Source organism: Vulpes vulpes, chromosome 9, assembly GCF_048418805.1.
Source record: "Vulpes vulpes isolate BD-2025 chromosome 9, VulVul3, whole genome shotgun sequence".
Lineage (NCBI taxonomy): Eukaryota > Metazoa > Chordata > Mammalia > Carnivora > Canidae > Vulpes > Vulpes vulpes.
In genome coordinates this window covers 106736119-106756991 of record NC_132788.1, presented here as the reverse complement: position 1 = coordinate 106756991, position 20873 = coordinate 106736119, and the positions used below count along the sequence as shown (strand labels likewise).

The window sequence follows — 20873 nt, the reverse complement described above, 5'->3', positions numbered from 1 at the left end:
ACTGCGGCCAGTGATGGAGCGCTGACGGGGGGCGCGGCGGCGGCGGCGAGGGCTCGGCGGGCCATTGGCTCGTGGTCGCGGCGAAGGCAGCTTGAGGACTCGGAGGGCGAGCGGGGCCCGCGGGCCGGGCCGGGCCGACCTGGGCTGCAGCCATGGAGGACCAGAGGGTAGGAGCGGGGCGGGGCGGGGCGGACCCGGGGCGGGGGGGCGCAAGGGGGAGGCGACCAGGTGATGCCGCAGCCCCCCCACCCCCGCCGCAGCTTTGCGGCCGAGGCCCCACCCCCGCCGCAACCACGCGGGGATCCAGCCCCTAATTCGGGACGCAGAACCCGCCCCCCCCCGGTTGCCCCGACCTCTCATCATCTTAGCCCGGGTCCTGGCGCATCCCCTCCATGCTCCCCACACGCGCCCAGTATCCCGGCCCCAGCCGCGACCCATCCCCCCTCCTTCCATCGGGACTGCGGACCAGGTGTCGGGACCCTGCCCCACCCTGCCGTGGAGGACGTCCCTCCAGCTCGGCAAGGTGGTCCCACCGATCCTGCACCCCCAGGAAAGGGACACGTCTGGGGCCTGGGTCAGGGTTGGGGCCCCAGCAGGATCCTCCCACGCGGTTTCCTTCTCTCCAGGCGTCCCCTCCCCCAGAGGTCCCTCCCCCACTCACTTACCTGGGCTCTCAGGCACCGGTTCCCCAGGTCCCTCCTTTCTTCTGGCCAATCCCTGTTCCCAAGGTATCCCCTTCCCCGCGTTAGCAACCCCTTTTCTACAGGCATCATTTTGCTCTGCGGTTTTCTTTCCCCAAGGTAGCCCCTCACCCCAGATCATGCCCCGCCCTCAGTGTATAGGAACAAGGTCGAAGGCTTTGTGTTGAGACAGCGCTGGCTCAGGCCCAGGGGCTGCCCCTTCCCCAGAGGCTCAGTCGTGTCCTTTCCCCCCTCTCCCACCCACCCCCCGCCCCCCGTAAAATGGGCATGCTTGCAGCAGGTATCTGCTAGGTGAGGGAAGGTAGGGCCAGAGCCTCGCCCAGGACCTGCCTCGTGGCGGGTGCCCGAGCTCACTGGCGCGCTGGCTTCCACATCTCCTGGATCCCCGGAAGGGAGAGCAGGGAACCCCAGGTGGGAGAGCCCGGCCAGGCTGAGGGGCTCACCAGCCCTGCCTCTGCACATGCTTCCCGTGGGGCAGGAGGCGCTGCGGAAGATCATCACGACCCTGGCTGTGAAGAACGAAGAGATTCAGAGCTTCATCTACTCCCTCAAGCAGATGCTGCTGAACGTGGAGGTGAGGAAGGCACCTCCACAGAAGGGATGGAAGGCCGTGGGGAAGTCTTGGACAGGTGGGTGGAAGGGACAGTGGGAGGGGGCAGTGGGAGGGTTAGCCTGTTCCTGCTGATGTCCATCAGACTTGGCCTGGGGACCGAGTCCAGGCCTCAGTTTCTCCATCCAAGTGAGCACGGGGTTTGGCCAATCCTGGCCCTTCTGACCACACGACATCTCTCCAAGGCAAACTCCACCAAGGTGCAGGAGGACCTGGAGGCAGAGTTCCAGTCCCTCTTCTCCCTCCTGGAGGAGCTGAAGGAGGGCATGCTCATGAAGATAAAGCAGGACCGCGCCAGCCGCACCTACGAGCTACAGGTGTGTGTGTGTGAGGGGCTCTCCCACACCCCCACCCAGCCACGATTCCCCACTGCACCCCTCAGACTCAGCAGAGCCCATCTGGCCTCAGCGTCTTCCTCCAAACCTGCTCCTCCCCCCACATCGCTCCTTGGAGATGCCTGCAAGTGTCTGCAGTGTCCAGAACCAGACACCCCAGTGCCATCGGCCTCATCTCCTCTTTTTCCTGGTCTCTTCTCTGCCCCCTCCCTGGCTGTGATCCATCAGTCCCCACCCACCTGCTCTCCTTGATCTCTATTCCTACCACCCACCTCCACCGCCTCTTCCCTGTCCCCAGGGCCCCACCCCTGCATCTGGCTGCTCCTCCCCTCCAGTCCTCACCCAGGGCCTCCAGTTTCTCAGCCCTTCCCACTGGTCCCCGTATTTGGCAGCATCATCTTTTGCCGACCCCCCCCCCCCAATGGCTCCTGTGGGATCTCAGATTCTAAATTGAGGCCCTGGGGCTGCATCAAAACCTCCTGGACCACTTTCTAGCATCCCAGATTCCCATCCCAGGAGAATTGGGGGCCTCGAGGCTCAGGTGTGGCCCGGACATGTGAGTTTTTAAGAAAGGGATCCCCAGGTGATTCTGAAGTACTGCAGGGGGTGGGGGGTGAGGCCCAATTTCCCTCCACCCTACCTCCCCCACTGGGAGTTGGAGAAAGGCGTGGTGTCCTGAATCCCAAAGGCAGTGGGGAGGCCCGGAGGGTTTGATGCAGTGGGGTGAGGTGTCTCTTCCTTTGGTGCCGTGCTACTCCCAGAACCAGCTGGCGGCCTGCACTCGGGCCCTGGAGAGCTCAGAGGAGCTTCTGGAGACAGCCAACCAGACCCTGCAGGCCACAGACAGCGAGGACTTCCCTCAGGTGGGCACCTCAGAAGCCAGACCAGTAGGGCCATGCAATAAAATACAGGACACCCAGTTAAATTTGCACTTTAGATCGACCACAAGTGATTTTTAAGTGTAAGTATTGCCCGTATTACATTTAATATAAATATGTCCCAAAGATCACATGAGACAAACTTATACTAAAAAATTAGTTGCGGTTGATCTGAAAGTTAAATTTAACAATGGATAATTTGTTTAGTATGAGTATATCCCACGCAGATGTTTAGTATAAGTATTTCCAGATGTTGCATGGAACATATTTGTACTAAAATATTTGTTAGGTATCTGAAATTCAAATATAACAAAGAATAATTTTAAAAAATATTTTATTTATGTATTTTGAGGGAGGAAGCAAGAGAGCAGGGGGAGGAGCAGAGGGAGAGGGACAAGCAGACTCCATGCTGAGCGTCGAGCCAATGTGGGGCTTGATCCACAACCCTGAGATCATGACACAAGCTGAAACCAAGAGTTGGATGCTCAACTGACTGAGCCATCCAGGCGTCCCCAAAAGGGAATAGTTTTTTAGTTTTTTACATCCATCCAATATTTAGAGTGGGACGTAGTTCTACCAAAAAATCATATTGTTTATCTGAAATGCAAATTTAACTGGGCATCCTCTATTTGTATTTGCCAAACTGGCTAACTGGATATAATGGGCACTAGGCACTGGGGGTGGAGGTATGAGCCCATCTTTGCCCCCATCCCATTGGGGCCCAGCCAAGTGTTTCTGCCCCAGTGGTGGGGGACTTTGGCCAGGGGCTACCACTCTGGGTCTCAGTCTTCCTGTCTGTATAGTGGCTTTCTGATTCAATCAAGAAAACTCTTTGAATTTTATTATGTTGCTTTTTCTAGGCTGCCAAGCAAATCAAAGATGGGTAAGATGCTGGGATCTGGTTCCCACCCCAGTGCCCCACCCCTGGTGTGAAGGTGGGGATACCCAGGTGAGGGTCTCTACGCCCAGAGCTCTGGACCAGAAACAGGGGGAGTGGGTCTCCCACATACTTCAGAGAACAGAGCCTGGGCCCCCTTGAGATGCCTGCCAGCAGGCTGCCTCCACCTTTTCCCTGCAGTGTGACAATGGCCCCTGCCTTCCGCCTATCATTGAAGGCCAAGGTCAGCGACAACATGAGTCACCTCATGGTGGACTTTGCACAGGAGCGGAGGATGCTACAGGCACTCAAGTTCCTACCAGGTGAGAAGGGAACTTTGTTGGGGCCTGGAGTCTGGGGTACCCTGAAAAAGGCCCAAGTAAGCCTGGCATTGGAACTGACCCTGGGGGTGGAGCCCTGAGGACACCCTGCCCCTGTGGGTGGAGCCATGAAGAAGCCCGCCCCTGGTGGCCAAACCTGAGAGGCCCCACCCACAAGGGGTGGGAGTCCCACGAAGGCCAGACCCTATCACAGAATTCTGAAAATATTCTGCCTCTAAATGGTGGAATCCTGAGAAAGCCCATCCGGTTTTGGGTGAACCCTGAGAAAGCTGTTCCCCATCACCCCACCCTAGTGAGTCCCTGGGAAGCTCCTTCCCCAGGCCCCGCTATCCGGAGGGGCCCTGCCCCCAAGAAGTGCAGGTGGAGTTGCAGTTAGGGGCCCCTGCAGGCCCAGGACCCTGACTCCCACCCCCACCCCCTCTGTCCTGGACAGTGCCCGGCGCCCCTGTGATTGACCTGGCTGAGTCCCTGGTGGCAGACAACTGTGTGACGTTGGTGTGGCGCATGCCGGATGAGGACAGCAAGATTGACCACTACGTGCTGGAGTACCGGCGGACCAACTTCGAGGGCCCGCCCCGCCTCAAGGAGGAGCAGCCCTGGATGGTCATTGAGGGCATCCGGCAGACGGAGTTCACCCTGACGGGTAAGGACAGCTCAACCCTGCCACTGACACACACCCCAAGCCCGGGGCAGCTCAGCAGTTCAGGATCCCCTTTCCCCTTTCAGCTGGGGGCCTGGCTGAACTGATTGGAGTAGCTGAAAGTAATAATAATGAAATCGATATTGATGATCGCTGCTGCACCACTAGTGGAGGGCGTAGCTTGCTGCGTGCTGAACATTTTGCCCACAGGCAGTACATGTGCTCATCTCATCATTAGCATTTTACAGACGAGGGAACGGGCGGGGAGAGAAGGCCTTCTCCATCCCCGTCTTACCTGTAGGATCCAGCGCTCGTTCATTTCAGCATATTGAGCGCCTGCAGTATACCAGGCCCTGCCCTGGCACTAGTGAGCAAAGCGGACGAGAATCCCTCTGCTCGTGAAGCTGGCATCCTCCCAGGGTTTGGGGATTTCCTTGGCAGTTGTAAGAAAGCAGAAAGCATGGGGGATTCCCCAGCCGGTGGGGGAGGGTCTGAAGAAGGGTAAAATTGGGGGTCCCCAATGAGTTTCAGAATCCATTTTGAGCCAAGGGAAACCCTCAGCGGGGGGAGAGCCTCACTGACAAGATAACGATCACCATAGCTCTCGGGCTGTAATCAGCCAGTTCTTTATCTGTAATTAGCATACATGGTTAATAATGAGCATGCTAATTGCTGGGAAGAAAAGCTACCAGCCGGCAAGAGGACCCATTCTTTGCATAGGAATCAGAATAAACATACCCCACTTTTCCCCCAATATATTTATTTTTATTATGGCAAAATGCATATAACACAAAATTTCCCATTTTCATCATTTTTAAGTGTCCAGTTTGGTAGTAGTAATTACATTCATAATGTCGTAAAACTATTAAAACTGTCATACCATCCTCGTAACTTTCCGTCCTGCAAAATGGATACTCTGTCCCCCTTAAACGCTAGCTCCCCAGCCCCCAGCTCCCACCGTCTACTCCCTGTCCCTGTGACTTTTACTGCTTCTAGTACCTAATGTGAGCAGAATCCGACAGGATTTGGTCTGTTGTGTCTGGCTTACATCACTGAGCTCAGTGTCCCCGAGGGACATCCCTCTTGTAGTGCGGGCCAGGACTTCCCTCCTTTTTCGGGCTGAATAATGTTCCTGGGTTTTCGCCACTTGCAGTGGCTTCTGGGATTGGAGTTCAGTGTCAGATCCGAGGAACCGACATGAACACGTTGTGCTGTGTCGGTCCGCATTTTCCCAGTGATATATACCTTCACCCACCTGTGCGTGGGGAATCGCCTACGCGGTTTTCTCCCATGTGCAAACTCATGTAACCGCCACCGCGATCAAGGTGGAAGCCTGCTGTATCACGGGCTTCCTGACGCATCACCCCCTCGCCATGCCCTCTTGCCTTCTACAACATTCCTAGCGAGTGAATTGCACAGGGTAGGACGTTGAATCCATCCAAAGGTGTGTGGTACTGAGGATGTGGATGTGTACACTCATCTAGCTAACTCACCCATGGGGTTATTTGTCACCTACCTGCCATCTCCATGGCTTGGACAGTCAGGAGGGTTTGGGTTTACTGTTCATAACTGATATGCTTCGACCCATCTCATCCTCATGTGAACCATGCTTAGGATGGGGAACACGATGGCCGGTTTGCAGAATAGGAAACTGAGACCCACTGTGAGTCCAGACCATCCATAGTCAGATGGGTTCCAGGTTTCTGAAACAGAGAGTTCTGGTTGGTTCTGGGGGCAGTGGATGGTGTCACTGAGCAAAGTGCTGAACTCTCAGAGAAGGGGATCCAGAGAAGGGTGAGACAGTCTTGGACACCAGGAGGAAGTGGCAGCCATCCTGAGGCTCGAAAGAGAAAGGGTGAGTGGAGAACAGCCTTCTTTTTTTTTTTTTTTTTTTTTTTTTTATTTATTTATTTTTTTTTTTTGAGAACAGCCTTCTAAGCAGAAGCGCAGCCTGATGGAGGGCTCAGAGGCCAGAGCACTCTAAGCCTTTGTCTATGGAACCTGTTGAGTTTGCCACCTACATCTGTGGCGGGGAGTGAGAGGAGGAGTGGGGTCTTTACAAGGCAAGGGGAGCTATGGAAGGTTTTAGAACAGGGGGTGCTGAGTGCTCTTTGGATAATCAGAGAACAGGCATCCCATAGGGAACACTCAGGAGGAACCTGGACATGTGATCTGGGCTGTAGGTTAGGCTGTGGGTTCTCCTGTGGTTGAAGGGTATCTGAAGGGCAAGAAGGGGTCAGGGAGCAGAGGGAGATGAGTAAGGGCCCCAGATGGAGTCACCTCGACATTTAAGGGTGTCGAGGAGGGAGGAACCTGCAGAGAAGACCTGGGGAGAACAAACAGAGTGGGGCAGCCGGGAGATCGCAGTAACATGGCTGCCAAGGAAGGAGAATGTTCCAGAGGGAAGGAGTGGTCAGCCAGAAGGTCCTACAAGGTGGAAACTGACAAAGCCAGAGGAAGGAGAGGGAGCGAGGTGACTGAGAGGAGGTAAGGATGTAGACAGCTGTCCAGAGGCTTAGCTTGAGGGGAAAGACAACAAAAGACACCTTGGTGATTGCTTTTTATTTTTATTTTTTAAAGATTTTATTTATTTACTCATGAGAGACAGAGAGAGGCAGACACAGGCAGAGGGAGAAGCAGGCTCCATGCAGGGATCCCGGGACCCCAGGATCACGCCCTGGGCTGAAGGCAGGTGCCAAACCGCTGAGCCACCCAGGTGTCCCTGCTTTTTATTTTTTAAGACTGGGAGAAACTCGGGATCCCTGGGTGGTGCAGCGGTTTGGCGCCTGCCTTTGGCCCAGGGCGCGATCCTGGAGACCCAGGATCGAATCCCACGTCGGGCTCCTGGTGCATGGAGCCTGCTTCTCCCTCTGCCTGTGTCTCTGCCTCTCTCTCTCTCTGTGACTATCATAAATAAATAAAAATTAAAAAAAAAAAAAAAAGACTGGGAGAAACTAATACAGAAAGGAGGACAGAAGGGAGTAAGGGACATAGCCTAGAAGTAGGGGAAATCTTTAAATAACCCCACATGGAGCCAGGGTTCCAGCAAATGCCTTGCTCACTTTTGCTCCCTGCATTTGTTGGGTCTGGGGGCTGCGTTGTGAAGGAGGCTTGTCAAATGCGCTGATAAACTTTCCCAAGAGTAGCTTCCCCCTAGCTGGCCAGCCCAGAGAAGACAGAGACTCTGCTCCCTATAATATAAACCCAGTGTCCCAGGAAAGGTTCTTATTGGCCAGTTTGGGTCACATGCTATTCCTGAGCCAATTGCTGTTACTGCCTCCTAAAGCATCCTGATTGGCTGCTCCGGGTTGGAGGCGGAGCCAAGTAACCCACAGCCCCAGGGGTGAATGAGGTGGTTTTTCAGGGATAAGAGGCCTTTTGCCAGGTGCTCCATAGAATGAGGAGTGGCGGGTTTGCCATGGGACACAGGGACCGTGGCTTATTGCTCCCAGCGTACACAACGTTGAGATCCCTCTGTTGCTCCTAGGTCTCAAGTTTGACATGAAATACATGAACTTTCGCGTGAAAGCCTGTAACAAGGCAGTTGCAGGCGAGTTCTCCGAGTCGGTGACCCTGGAGACACCAGGTGACTGGCTCCCACCCCTACCCTGGCTGTGACTCCATAACCCCTCACCCTGGGGCCCCAGGTACTGGTGTGTAATGATAATCTTATAATCAGGGTTCTGTGACCCTTTTTGCTCTGGCTGCCAGGAAGCTCAGAGCTTGGTCCACCATAGATTCCTCAGCCCGGCTGTCTAATATAAACCTGCTGTTTTTTTTTGTTGTTTTTTTTTTTTTTTTCTGCTGTTGTTTTTTGCTTTTGCAGTTGATCCCATTTTTCCTGGATGGTTTTTATACTTTCTCTTTCTCTCTCTCTCTCTCTCTTGCACACACACACACACAGACACATACTCATCTCTTCTAAAAAAATAGATAAGGGTTCTTAGAGTTGGGGATGGGATGTAACACCTCTGCGTACCCTTCGAGGAAGTCCTTCCGCAGTCTAGCTTCCCTGTCGTCCTATTGCCCGGCCCCTTTCCTGCAGTTAAGCCCCGACAGAAGCCCGGAGCACAAGTGCTTTGGAGAAGCCTGCAGACCTAAGGGACCTTGAGGCCACGAGCCCTCGGCCTTCACGGCCCCGGCTGCAGGCTCTGCCCCTTCTGCTCTTGTCCATCTGTCTGTCTGTCTGGGTGTCTTGCTGCCTGTCCTCTCTGTATCTTCTGCCTCTGAGTCCGTCCGTCAATCCCTCTCCCTCCGTCTTTCTGTCTTAGGCCCTGTCGTCTGGTTTCTGTTCCCTGTCCCTGTCATGGTCTGTCTTGGTCACTGCCTGTCTCTGTGTCTCTGTGTCTCTCCGGGTTTCCCCATCTCTGTGACTCCCGCGTCTGCCCGGCCCCAGCGTTCATGTTCCGCCTGGATGCGTCCACATCTCACCAGAACCTGCGGGTGGACGATCTCTCCGTGGAGTGGGACGCCATGGGCGGGAAGGTGCAGGACATGAAGACTCGGGAGAAGGACGGCAAGGGGCGGACGGCGTCTCCTGTCAACTCCCCGGCCAGGTAGGACCCCCCTCCGCCCCAGCCCAGCCGCCCTCCTGAGTGTCTGGGGGACAAGCGGGCTGGGCAGGGTGGCCTGCATGGTCAAGGCTGGGGTGGAGGGAGGGACGCGGGGTGGAGGAGCTCAAAGAGTAAATGGAGGGAGAAGAGGTTTGGAACTGGTTTTTTTTGTCTTTGTTTTTGATTTTTTTTTAAGATTTTATTTATTTATTCACGAAAGACACACAGAGAGAGGCAGAGACATAGGCAGAGGGAGAAGCAGGCTCCCTGCGGGGAACCCAATGCGGGACTCGGGACTCGATCCCAGGACCCCGGGGTCACCCCTGAGCTGAAGGCAGATGCTCAACCGCTGAGCCACCAGGCGTCCCTCTAACTGGGTTTTGACAGTCGAATCATTTTCCAGATGAGGAAGGGCACGGGTGTGTTCTGATAGGCGGGGCCCAGTGCATGAACAGAACCAAATCCTGTGAAGGATTGATGGAGGGTTCTCGGTGGCTGGGTGGACCAGGAAAACCCTCCTCTGGGGGCAGCGAGGGCTGAGCGAGCCTTCCCCTCCCTGCCGCTCACAGAGGTGTGCCATCCCCCAAGAGGATGCCCTCCGGTCGTGGGGGTCGGGATCGCTTCACGGCTGAGTCCTACACGGTGCTGGGTAAGGAGGGGCAAGGACAGGAGGACAGAGGGACACTCTGGGCAGGGCCCTGGAGGTGGGAGGTGGGCGAGAACTCCCCTGGCTGGGGAAGCTGAGGTAGCCACCAACAAAGCTCTCTGGGAACGGTTCCAATAACCTGTTGCTGTGGTGCTGGGGGAGTGGGAGGACTGGGGGGTGGGGGCCTCCTGGGGGTGGAGAGAGCTTTTGGAGGCTCTGGCCTGCAGATCGGCCAGGGGCTGTCCTGGGGTTTGTGGAGTACCTGGGATTTGCAAGTAGCTGGGAAGAATGGTTGCCAACACGGCCGATGGGTTTATGGACGAGTCAGAGAGGGTCGCCGGTGTGGGAGACAGTGAGCACTGGGGTGAAGGAGAGGCTGGGGCATGGGGAAGTCAATACGGACACTCGCACCTGGGAGGGGGCGGAGTTGGAGAGCAGCTGTGTTCTGGAGATGAGCTAAGGTCTGGGGAGAAGTTGAGGTTCTGTGGAGGACCCGGATTTTCTGGAAAGCATCTGGGATTGGCTAGAGGTGGGGTTCGGGGAGGAAGCAGGGGAAGGGGCAGTGGTGATGGTGGTGGGGTGGGTTTGCAGAGGGAAGAGCCCAGCCTAGCTGAGATTGAGGGAGTAGCTGATGTCTGGGAGGAGCAGACCCAGAGAAGACATGGGTGTGAGGGGCTAGCCCTGTGCCTGCAGAGGAGCTGACGCAGTAGATGGGCAAGGGCAGTGGGGCGGGAGGGGGCAGGAGCGTGCAGAGAAGCTGAAGCTCGGGAGTCGCCGGGTCAGGGAGTAGCTGAGCTGGCAAGAATCTAAATCTGGACTTGGGAGAATGTGCACTCAGGGATTAGCTGAGATCCAGAGGGCATCTGAACCCTGGGAAGAGCTGAGGCCTGGAAGACGTTGGCTTCCACCAGGAGCCAGGGGTCTGGGCACAATCTAGATTCACAAAGCAGTAGGAAAGAGGCCCAGGGTGCCCGGGAGTATCCGCACTCCGTAGGACATGAGGCCTGTGGGAATACTTGGAGTCGGCCAGGAGCAAGGGTCTGGGGATTGTCTAGTCTCTGGGATGAACTGAGGACTGGGGAGTATCTGAACGTGGGGAAGAGTGGGAGACGTTTCTAAGGCCTGGAAATATCTGGAAGGAGTAGCTTGGACTTGCAGGGAATCTGAAAAGATCAGTTGAGGCTTGAAGAGCAAATCTGAAAAGATCAGTTGAGGCTTGAAGAGCATCTGGGCTGAGTATCTCGAGGAAGTGGATGCAGCCTGGGGACCACCTAGAAGGAGTAGCTGGGAACTGAGGAGTATCTGGAGGGAAGAGCTATGGTCTGAGGAGTATCTAGGTGACAATCCCTTTGTGGAAGGGCGTCTGGGACGCGAGTCCACCCGGTCCCCGCCGCCCACCTCACCCCACAGGGGACACACTCATCGACGGTGGGGAACATTACTGGGAGGTGCGCTATGAGCCGGACAGCAAGGCGTTCGGCGTGGGGGTGGCGTACCGCAGCCTGGGCCGCTTCGAGCAGCTGGGCAAGACGGCCGCGTCCTGGTGCCTGCACGTCAACAACTGGCTGCAGGTCAGCTTCACCGCCAAGCACGCCAACAAGGCCAAGGTGCTGGATGCCCCCGTGCCCGACTGTCTGGGCGTGCACTGCGACTTCCACCAAGGTGACCCCCGAGCCCCAGTTGGAATCCCTCGCCACCTCCCTGGGTCGGCTCTCTGCCGCAGACGCCTCTCATCAGGCCCCTCTGTCCCTCTGTCTCCACCCCAGGCCTCCTGTCCTTCTACAACGCCCGTACCAAACAGCTGCTGCACACCTTCAAGGCCAAGTTCACACAGCCCCTGCTGCCTGCTTTCACAGTGAGAGCCCTTCGGTGGCGGCGGGGTTGGGAGGGCTGGGGTGGGGGGGCCCTGGCTTTGCTCCTGAGCCCCCGCGCTCCCCTCACTGGTCCGCAGGTGTGGTGCGGCAGCTTCCAGGTGACGACAGGCCTACAGGTTCCCAGCTCTGTGCGCTGCCTGCAGAAGCGGGGCAGTGCCACGAGCAGCTCCAACACCAGCCTCACTTAGGCCACTGGACTGCCCCCGCCCTGTCCGGCTGATTTTGGGGAGGCCCCTCCCACCCCCAGGCCTTGGTTGTTTCAGCCGGCACCCTCTTCTCACTTGCTGCTTGGAGCCTTAACTCCTGATTGGGGGGGTCACCAGTGGGGAGTGGGCACCAGGGCGGGCCCTCGTCCCCCACCTCACCTCCTAATAAAGGTCAATCACTGGCCAGGCCGTGCTGATGGTTCTTTGGGGCTGGGTGGCACTGACTGTGCCCCGAACCTCTCTGGACCTCCACTTTCCTGGCTGTAAAATGGGCCTTTCTTGTAGGGTCAGGTGGTAGGTTTTGCTGAGTGGGGCCTGCTGTGGGAGGACATCTGACAGACCCTCGCTGCCCCCTCCCCACCCCAAGCCAGGCCAGACACATAGGCCCCCGGGTCACTTGAGCTTTTATTCTGGGAGGAGCTGTCTGCCTGGCTGACTTGCACACCCCAAGACCGGCTCACTGATCCCCAGCACGTCCAGCTGAGTGCTCCAGCGCCCGCCTCCTCTGCAGTTTCTCTTCCAGCTCTGCCGTCAAATCTGCCAACCCTGGGTGAGGGCGGGGGGTGACCAAGGCCTCAGTTGCCGCAGGGAACCCCAGGCCAGGCTGTCCTCCCCACCCCACATCCACCAGAACCTGCTGCAGAATTTGCAGGGCCCAGTAAAAAGTAAAAACGAGGAATCTCGAGACAGCACAGCATTAGACCAAGCGAGGGACCCTTCGGAATGGGGGTCCGTGTGATCGTGCAGGTCAGCCGCCTGGGAAGCCCGGACACCTCACCTGTTGTGGGGAATAAGGCCTGCGCTGAGCCGACTGCCAGCTTCTTGGCCAGGCCACCGTTGACGCCTTTGGGCTCTGGAGGAGAAGCAGGGGGAGGCTGAGGCTGGCTCTTGCCGGATGAGGAAGGGCTGGGGAGGAGGACCCCTACCTGGCTTGGGTGCGATGGGCGGCTTTAGAGACTTTGCCAACTTCCTGGGCTTCGGGACAACCTGCCAGCTGGGGGAATGCACTGTGTGGACAAAGGTGTGGTGTGTCACAGCTTTTAGCCTCCTCCCCACCCCGCCCCTGTCCCCGTGTCACCCACTCCCTCCCACCTACCATCCTCATTCTCGTAGTCGGCAGCTGAGGCGTCTGCAATGGGGATCACGTAGTTCTCGTTCTGGTTCAGAAGTTGGGGTGGCTTGTCCTGGCTTGGCGGAGGTGTGATGGGCACGGGAGGCAGCTGCTTGCGGCCACCCGAGGCGGGTGCAGGCCCTGGTGGGAACCAGAAGTCACTGTCTGGGCCCACATGTTGCAGGGACACCTCAGTGTGGCTCTGTGTGCCTCCGAATGCGGATGCATGTATGCGCGCCTGGATCTGGGCACGGGACCCTGTGCATGTGTGTGTTTTTGCACGTGCCCATTTAGGAGTCAGTGTGTTTGTGCCCCTGTGTGGCATAAACACGTACGCTTGAGTGCATCTGCATAGTTGAATATATGTAAAGGGTTTGTACACACACACACCTAAATGTGTGCGTACGTGCATGAGACTGTGTGGATGCTACAGTATGTCCGCAGCTGCTTGTCTCTGTCTGTGTTTACCCGCCTACCTATAAATGTCTGAATCTATGCTCGTGAGCATTTGTGTGTACACGCGGGCGTGGCTTATGTTTGCTACACAGGACTGGAACTGTGTGGCACCCTTGTCCACGTGGGGGTCTACACATGAGCAGGTGGATGCAGTTCGTGTTCGTGAGTGTGCAGTGTGTAAGTGTGTACATACATGCCCACTGTGCACAAGGGTCCCCCTGCCCAGCCCCGGGAGGCCCACACTGCTCACCCCATGGACCTTTCCAGCCTCTTCTTCCTGCCCCATAAACTGGACCGCCTCCCACCCCTTTCTCAGCAGCCACCCAGATGCCGGTCTCTGGGGGGTCCTTGCTCCAGATGAAGCCCAGCTCTACCTACTGAAATCGTTTGAGACCTTAAGCAAACACCCCCTCCTCCAGGAAGCCTTCCCCCTACTCTACCGCCGCCTGCCCCAAGTCTAGGCACCGCTGCCTTCAGCCCCAGGTTCAACTGCACAGGGCTGGAGTGTGTGCAGCTGTTTCCCCCTCCACAACCCGCAGGGCAGGGTCTGGGTAATTTCTGGGTCCTTGCAACTCCGGGTACAAGATCAGACTCGGGCGGCACCCTGTGGGTCCCAGGTGTCCCCCCAACTCTGTCCCAGCGGCGGCCGCTGGCGGGGCCTCACCTGGGCCTGGGGCCACGGGGGCCGAGCTCGCCACCCACACACTCTCGCCGTTCTCTTTATCCGCCTCCACGTGGCCTAGAACAGAGAGTGGTCGTAGAGGAGGTGCGGCGGCTGGGCGTTGGCCCAGGGGTGCCCCGTGGGAGCAGGGGCCCCCCGGTTCCCTGAGGCCGCACCTAGCACCTTCTCGTAGTCCTCGTTCAGCCGGAAGGGCACCAGCCTCCTATTGCTGTTTGATACGAAATAGTTGACCACGGCATCCAGCGAGGCACACGAGAGCTGGAGGCGCACAGGGTCGCGGTCAGGGCCGTGGCGGAAGGGGCGCAGACCCCACCACTGAGCTTGCGGACCCCGGCCCAACGCTCACCGGATCCTCCACGTCGATCACATATTTGGAGCCGTCACGCTTCACCTTGTAATGCCGGAACACCGGCGTCCTGCGCGGGCCGGGGTGAGTGGGTGGACCTGCTCGGCCGGGGAGGACCCCGCCCCGTGTCCTGGCTCCGCCCCCACCGAGGGCCTAACCTCTTCCTGCTCCCCGCACACTGACCACGTCCCGTCCTGGCGTGGCTCTCTGCGGAGGACAAGACTCAACTGACTGCATCCTCCGGGAAGACCTAGGCACTGCCCCCGGGGAGCACCGCGCCCTGATGGCTCCACCCCAGGAGGCCCCGCCTCCCTGCTGGCTCCGCCCCCAGGGTTCTGACCCCACCTTCGACTGGCCGGACCCCTCACCACCGTCCCAAAGGAGGCCGCAGTGCCAGGTTCCGATCCACGCCCAGAGTGGCTCCACCTCCAAAGCCTGATTCAACCGCGGCGGGGAGGGCGGGGCCAGGATTCCACCCAAAGGCCCTAACTCCGCCCAAAGGGCGGGTTTCCACCCCTGGATTTGATTTCTTCCCTGCTGCAGATGCCAGACCCAGCTCCGACTCCGCCCCGAGGGCCGATCCTAATCCAAAGGTCCTAATCCAAAGGTCTGACTCGCCTCTAGAGTCTCGTCCCCGCTCCAGGCATTGACACCTTCCCGCCACCCCGGGCCCCGCCCCATGAGCTCTGGCCCCGCCCCGGCCCTGACTCCGCCCCCGCGCTCGCCCCTCCTCCCACCGCGGCGCCGCGCATGCGCACCCGTGGAGCGTCTGGCGTGTGGTGACCGACACGTTCGCGCCGTCGCCGCTGGGCCGCAGCAGCAGGTTCCCGCACTCGGGGTAGCGCTCCAGGAGCAGCTGCGCCTCCAGCCGGCTCACCCTCAGGAAGCAGCTGGGGGGCCGCGTCCCTCACTCAGGGCAGGCCCCGCCCCCGTGGAGCCCCGCCCCCTAGATCAGCCCCGCCCCCTAGATCAGCCCCGCCCGCCCAGGAGCTCCGCCTTTAGCCCCGCCCCGAGCCCCGCCCTCTCAGGAGCTCCGCCCTTAGCCCCGCCCCCACGGAGCCCCGCCCCCGCAGAGCCCCACCCCCGGAGCCCAGCCCCGTCCCTGGCACCTGGACCAGTCCCCGAGGACCCCATCCCCGCGCTCCGCTGGCGGCCCCAGCTCCCCACCACCCCCGCCCTCCCGGGGCACTCACGGGGGCACCTCGAGCGCGCGGCGGGCCTCCTCTTTGGCCAGGGCCTCGGCCATCATGTACAGGTGTCCGGGCAGCAGGGTCAGGTTGGACGGGACACGCAGCTGAGGGGCGAGGGGGCGCCCGAGGGCACCCAGCCGTCAGGGCACAAGCGGCTTGTGCCCGTGTCACACCTACGGGCAAGGGGGGTGCGGCATGCGGGCCGCGCCAGGATGGGAACCGGGGTCTGGGGGCCCCTGGAGCCGCCTTGCACCTGGGGGGGGCGGGGCAGAAAGGCTTTGGAGGGGACATGAAGACACTTGGGCGATGGGAGGGCAGATGAGACTCTAGAATGTAGGGTCTCAAACCCAGCGGCCTGCAGGGGCCAGGCAGAGGCCCGATGACTGAAAGACAGATGGGGCATGTTGACCGAAAAACCCCAGGCTTTTAAGCACTGGCAGGTAACTTTTACATTTTTTGCATAAGACGTTTGTGGGCTCCTCCACGCCAGAGAGGGGGCTGGCAGGAGGGGTGTAGGATGGAGAGAGCAGGCAAGCCGTCCTACCTCGACCACCGTCAGGATGAAGCCTTTCCACATCTCCCGACACTCCAGGCTCTCCACCTGGGGAGGGAAACAGAAAGGGTCCATGTCGCTGAGCCTCACCCTATTCATCTGTGAAATGGGAATGAGGAATAGTAGTTGTTCCCAAGGTTAAATGAGTAAAGTCGGATTAATCTAGGATGTCTGAAGGGAAGTCCTTGTGGGATGCTATTCTGCAATGTCACCAAATCAATGTTTATTTATCGTATCTATTCGTTTATTCTACATTGACTTTTTATTTATTTTTTTCAAATTTATTTATTCATGAGAGACGCAGAGAGGCAGAGACACAGGCAGAGGGAGAAACAGGCTCCCTGCAGGGACTCCGATGTGGAACTCGATCGCAGGACCCCGGGGTTACGGCCTAAGCAGAAGGCAGACGTTCAACCGCTGGAGCCACCCAGGTGTCCCTATACGTTGACTTTTTCAAAGATTTTATTTATTTTTTAAAAGATTTATTTATTTATTTATTTATTTATTTATTTATTTATTTGAGAAAGAGAGAGAGCGTGCAAGGCACAAGCAGGGGAGAGGGAGAAGCAGCCTCCCCCTGAGCAGGCCTCGATCTCAGGACCCTGGGATCATGACCCAAGCTGAAGGCAGATGCTTCACCAAGTGAACCACCCAGGCGCCCCTATTTTATTTTGAGAGAGAGAGAGAGAGAGAGCGAGGGAGCGAGAGAGCGGGAGAAGCAGACTCGCCCACTAAGCCACACTACATGGACATTTAAAGCAACATAAATCTGATCGTATGTCTCTTGTGCTCTCAACCCTCCCAGGACTCCCTCCTCCTTTGGAGTAAGTGGGGTGCAGAGGGCCGTGGGGTGCAGGCCTGCCCCCCCCTCCTCCCTCCTCTTCCCTCCCCTTGTCTCCCCTGCCCTCGCTCTGCTCCAGCCACCCTGGCCTCCTCCCTGCTCCTGCAGCACACCAGGCCTCTGCTGCAGAGCCATTGCACAGGCGGCCATGTGGCTGGCTCCCTCACGTCCTTCAGGTCCTAGGTATGCCGTCCCTGGTCACCCTGTGTGACGCTGTAACCCCAACCCCCCTGTGTGCTTTCCCTAGCACCTGCTGCCAGCTGACACTCCAGACATTTCACACATTTAGGTTGTTTGTTGTGTGCCTCCCGCCTCCACCCAGACTCTAAACTCCACAAGGGTGGGAGTTTTAATTGTCTTGCTCACTGCTGTGCAACCAGGAGAATGCCTGGCACACAGTAGGTGCTCGATCACGTGGGCTGAGAGGTCGCGGGAGGGCAGTGACCCATCCGCGGGCTCCAGGCTTGTTCTGGCTACTTTTCCCGTGTTACCCCGCCCTGCAGTTGTAGGAACTGGGGTGTAGAAAAGTTAAGTGACTCGCCCAGTGTCCCCAACCGAGCGGTAGACCCCATGTGAGATCACGCTGGTGTGTGTTAGTGGTGAGTGTGACAGGGAGGGGCAGGCCTACCTTGAACTTGATCTCTTGGTTCCAGAGGACCAGGTTGAAATAGATACCGGGGTCTCTGGGGTTTCCGCCGGGCGCCTCATCGCTGAGCCTCACAAATGCTCCGAGGCCCAGCTTCTCCACGTGCTGGGGATCCAGAGGCAGGACCTGAGCGCGGGGCTTGCTGCGTCTCAGGCCCTCGGACTTGGCGACACCCCCGTGCTCTCTGCTTGGTCCCTGCGGTCAGGTCTTGAGCCTCATGCCCATCCTTACCTGCGAGTCCCGATTGCTATTATAGAAATAGAGAGTGCAGCCCTGCAGGCCCGCCCAGAACTTCTTGTAATCCTGGGGACCAAAAGTAGAGGGCAGAAGGTGAGAAGGCAAATCTGGGGACCTCCATGACACCCCCTCCTGCCTCAGGACCTTTGCACTGGCTCTTCTTGCTGCCTGGGTACTCTTTCCCCGGACCTTCACACAGTTTCCTTCATCACCTGCTTTGGGGCTTTGGACAAATGTTGCCTTCCCTGGGAGGCCCACCCCATCCGTGGCCCAGCTTCTGGGGATCCGTTAGTCATTATTCTTTGAGGAAGGACCCAAGAGAATTTTGATGGGATGGGAGATCCAGAGCTGCCTCCCTCTATACCCCTCTGGAGGGTATAGAGGAAGGAGCTTGGCACCTGGGTGGCTCAGTGGTTGCATGTCTGCCTTAGGCTCAGGGCGTGATCCTGGGGTCCTGGGATCGGGTCCCACATCAGCCTCCCTGCAGGGAACCTGCTTCTCCCCCTGCCTATGTCTCTGTCTCTCCTTCTGCATCTCTCATAAATATAAATAAATTAATTTTAAAAAAAAGGAGCTCTAGGGGAGAGTTGAACTATCCACCCACCCACCCATCTGTTTACTCATCTGCACGTACTCACATCTCCCTTCTCCTTGCCCACCCAATAAATGTTTATAGGGATCTCCTAATTTCACAAGGTTCTGGACCCTTGAAATCCTGCAGATTCAGGTTTTCTCCCCCAGGATTTTGAATTATAAGTGTCCTAACTCTCTGGAGATCTTAGGGGCTGACATAGCTGAGATTGTAAGATTCTAGGGGTTTTTCCCAGCAAATATTCCCCGAACGCCTACTCTGCACCCAATTGTGTTCCAGGCAAAATAATAAATGAGACGTGGCTTCTGTTTCTAAATAGATCATTTTCCAGAAGAACATAGAATACACAGTTACTAAAATCTGGGGGTGCCTGGGTGGCTCAGTTGGTGCAGCGTCCAACTCTTGGTTTTGGTTTGGGTCATGATCTTGGGGTCCCAGGATCAGGCCCTGCATAGGGCTCTATGCTCAGTGGGCCATTGGCTTGAGGCTTCTCCCTCCCTCCCTCTGCCTCTCCCCTCCCCCTGCTCATGTTTTCTCTCAAATAAATAAAATCTTAGAAAGGGGGGGGTGCACCTGGGTGGCTCAGTTGGTTTAGCCTTTGGCTAGGGTGGAGATCCCGGGTCCTCGGATTGAGTCCCACATTGGGTCCCTGCTCAACGGGGAGTCCGCTTCTCCCTCTGCCTCTGTCTCCTCTCCTCTGCTCATGCTCTCTCTCTCTCAAAGGAATAAATTTATATAAAATAAATTATATATATATATATATATATTTTAAATATTTTTTTTTCATTTTCTTTTTTTTTTTTATTTTTTTTTTAATTATTTATTTATGATAGTCATACAGAGAGAGAGAGAGAGAGAGGCAGAGACATAGGCAGAGGGAGAAGCAGGCTCCATGCACCGGGAGCCCGATGTGGGATTCGATCCCGGGTCTCCAGGATCGCGCCCTGGGCCAAAGGCAGGCGCCAAACCGCTGCGCCACCCAGGGATCCCATATTTTAAAGCACAGATACTAAAATGCTCCTGGGAAGAGAAATTAGAACCCCAGAAGGGACAGAACATGAGCCTTGAGATCACAGAGGAGGAGAAAGGCCTTCCAAGTGGGAATCTGGGAAGACTTCCTGAAGGAGGAGTTAGTTTAATTAGTCCATAATGACAAAGAGGCTAGTTCTCCCGTTGACGGCTGGCATCCGCTCATCAAGCCGCCTATTCCTCCTCCCTTGGCTGCCCGTCCGTCCGTCTATTCATCCGCTAATCTACCCACCCACCCGTCCGTCCTTAGGCACATACATATATTTGACATTTACTGAGGACCTACTCTGTGCCGGCCACTGGGGATAGAGCAGTACGTGATTAAACTCAGCATGGTCGGACCTGCTTCCTCAGCGACTCACTATACACCATTTCACAAGGTATCTAAGCTGCCCCGTGCCTCAGTTTCCCCACCTTTAAAATGGCCATAGAGAAGTACCTATGTGGGAGGATGTTGTGAGAATAGGGTGCACGCATACCAGTGAGGCACCGGGGCCTGCAGTCAGGTCCGCAGACCACTGAGGGCGCCCCCTCTCCTTGTAACCATGACTACGGCCCTGGCCTCCCCCTTTTGCACTGGAGAAAGCCCAGGCACAGAGATGGAGAACCCCTTGTCAAGGCCTGGGAGTCAGGAAGGCGTGGAGCAGGGATGTGAACCTGGGTCTCGCCCTCTGGGGCCAGGCCTTGCTGAGCCTCTGCTGTCTAGGTGCTGCCTGGGCTGTGCAGGAGGTGGGCCCTTGGAGGCACAAGGAAGGGAAGAGGGAACTGCATTGACGGTGGCTCTGGGGATGCGCAGAGGAGGCGGTGGGCGCTTGTTTGGGGGTGTAGCAGGGATGAATGTGAGCAGTGGGGAGGAGGAGATGGGGCTTCAGGGGAGGAGGGCCGGGCTTGCCTCAGTATCTGGTCCCCGACGTGTGGCACCCCCAGCTTTCACTGTCCCCACATGCCACCTGTCCTGGCCTTGCCCCAGGCAGCCGAGGCTCTCGGGTCCCTAGGGGCTGGGGGGTAGGGCATGGGAGTCAGGAGGCTTCCCATTTCCTGGTGGAAGCCCCTGGTCCTGTTTGTATCCAAGAGACAGAGAGACCACGAGGGAGACAAATGGAAACAGGCGGGGAGAGGCACGGAGAGAGGCAGCCAGATGGCGGGCGAGGCTCTCCCGGACCCCAGCGCACGCCCTGCCACATCCGGGACCCACAGCGGCCCAGATGCAGAGTCCAGGCTCAGGGAAGTGCTGCCAGCCACCCAGGGGCCCAGCGGTGCCTGCCCCCGCCCCGCCTCACCTGGTCATGAGGTCCCTTCTTCTCCAGAAAGCTCTCATAGTAGTGTGAGGGTAGAGCACCCTTGGCTTTGGGGACCCGGGGTGGACTTAGGGCTGAGGCCATGGTGGCCAGGGCTTTGGCCTGGCCTCTCCCTCCAGTGGGTGCCCCAGCTGGGCAGGGAAGCAGAGAAACAGGTTCCAGGGGAATTTCCTCTTCTGTCTGCCAGCTCTGGGTGGGTGCTGGGCCGGGCTTGTCCTCCGGGAATCCCAG

General features: G+C 57.6%; 2 protein-coding genes across 3 annotated transcripts; one reads left to right on the top strand and one right to left on the bottom strand.

Moving 5' to 3' along the window:
• FSD1 (fibronectin type III and SPRY domain containing 1) lies at window positions 1-11845 on the top strand. The gene is made up of 13 exons (XM_026019316.2): window positions 1-167; window positions 1180-1275; window positions 1497-1628; window positions 2408-2509; window positions 3385-3407; window positions 3603-3724; window positions 4176-4385; window positions 7870-7968; window positions 8779-8938; window positions 9505-9584; window positions 10992-11243; window positions 11348-11436; window positions 11533-11845. The coding sequence occupies exons 1-13, from the start codon at window positions 153-155 to the stop codon at window positions 11641-11643; spliced, it is 1491 nt and encodes a 496-aa protein (XP_025875101.1). The 5' UTR covers window positions 1-152; the 3' UTR covers window positions 11644-11845.
• A 202-nt stretch (window positions 11846-12047) lies between these two features.
• Window positions 12048-20873, bottom strand: STAP2 (signal transducing adaptor family member 2). 2 transcript variants are annotated; one of them, XM_026019317.2, is made up of 13 exons: window positions 20625-20873; window positions 17718-17789; window positions 17469-17591; window positions 15991-16047; window positions 15450-15550; window positions 15015-15146; window positions 14257-14326; window positions 14066-14168; window positions 13893-13967; window positions 12758-12913; window positions 12588-12668; window positions 12440-12514; window positions 12048-12207 (listed from the first exon to the last, which is right to left on the bottom strand). In XM_026019317.2, exons 1-13 carry the CDS (start codon window positions 20724-20726, stop codon window positions 12119-12121), a joined length of 1236 nt encoding a protein of 411 aa, XP_025875102.1. In that variant the 5' UTR covers window positions 20727-20873; the 3' UTR covers window positions 12048-12118. The 2 variants fall into 2 exon arrangements, with proteins under 2 accessions (XP_025875102.1, XP_072577839.1); XM_072721738.1 differs by lacking the exon at window positions 12048-12207 and having other exon boundaries at window positions 12231-12514.

What these genes read in the sequence shown, in the direction of transcription:
- FSD1 (XM_026019316.2), top strand. An exon ending in GACGGAGTTCACCCTGACGG is followed by an intron (nt 4,386 to 7,869) that starts GTAAGGACAGCT and finishes TGTTGCTCCTAG; the next exon opens with GTCTCAAGTTTGACATGAAA. An exon ending in TGAGTCCTACACGGTGCTGG is followed by an intron (nt 9,585 to 10,991) that starts GTAAGGAGGGGC and finishes CTCACCCCACAG; the next exon opens with GGGACACACTCATCGACGGT.
- STAP2 (XM_072721738.1), bottom strand. Translation starts at nt 20,726, where the DNA reads ATGGCCTCAGCCCTAAGTCCACCCCGGGTCCCCAAAGCCAAGGGTGCT. An exon ending in TGATCGACGTGGAGGATCCG is followed by an intron (nt 14,169 to 14,256) that starts GTGAGCGTTGGG and finishes GTGCGCCTCCAG; the next exon opens with CTCTCGTGTGCCTCGCTGGA. An exon ending in CCCCGTGGCCCCAGGCCCAG is followed by an intron (nt 12,914 to 13,892) that starts GTGAGGCCCCGC and finishes GGTTCCCACCAG; the next exon opens with GGCCTGCACCCGCCTCGGGT.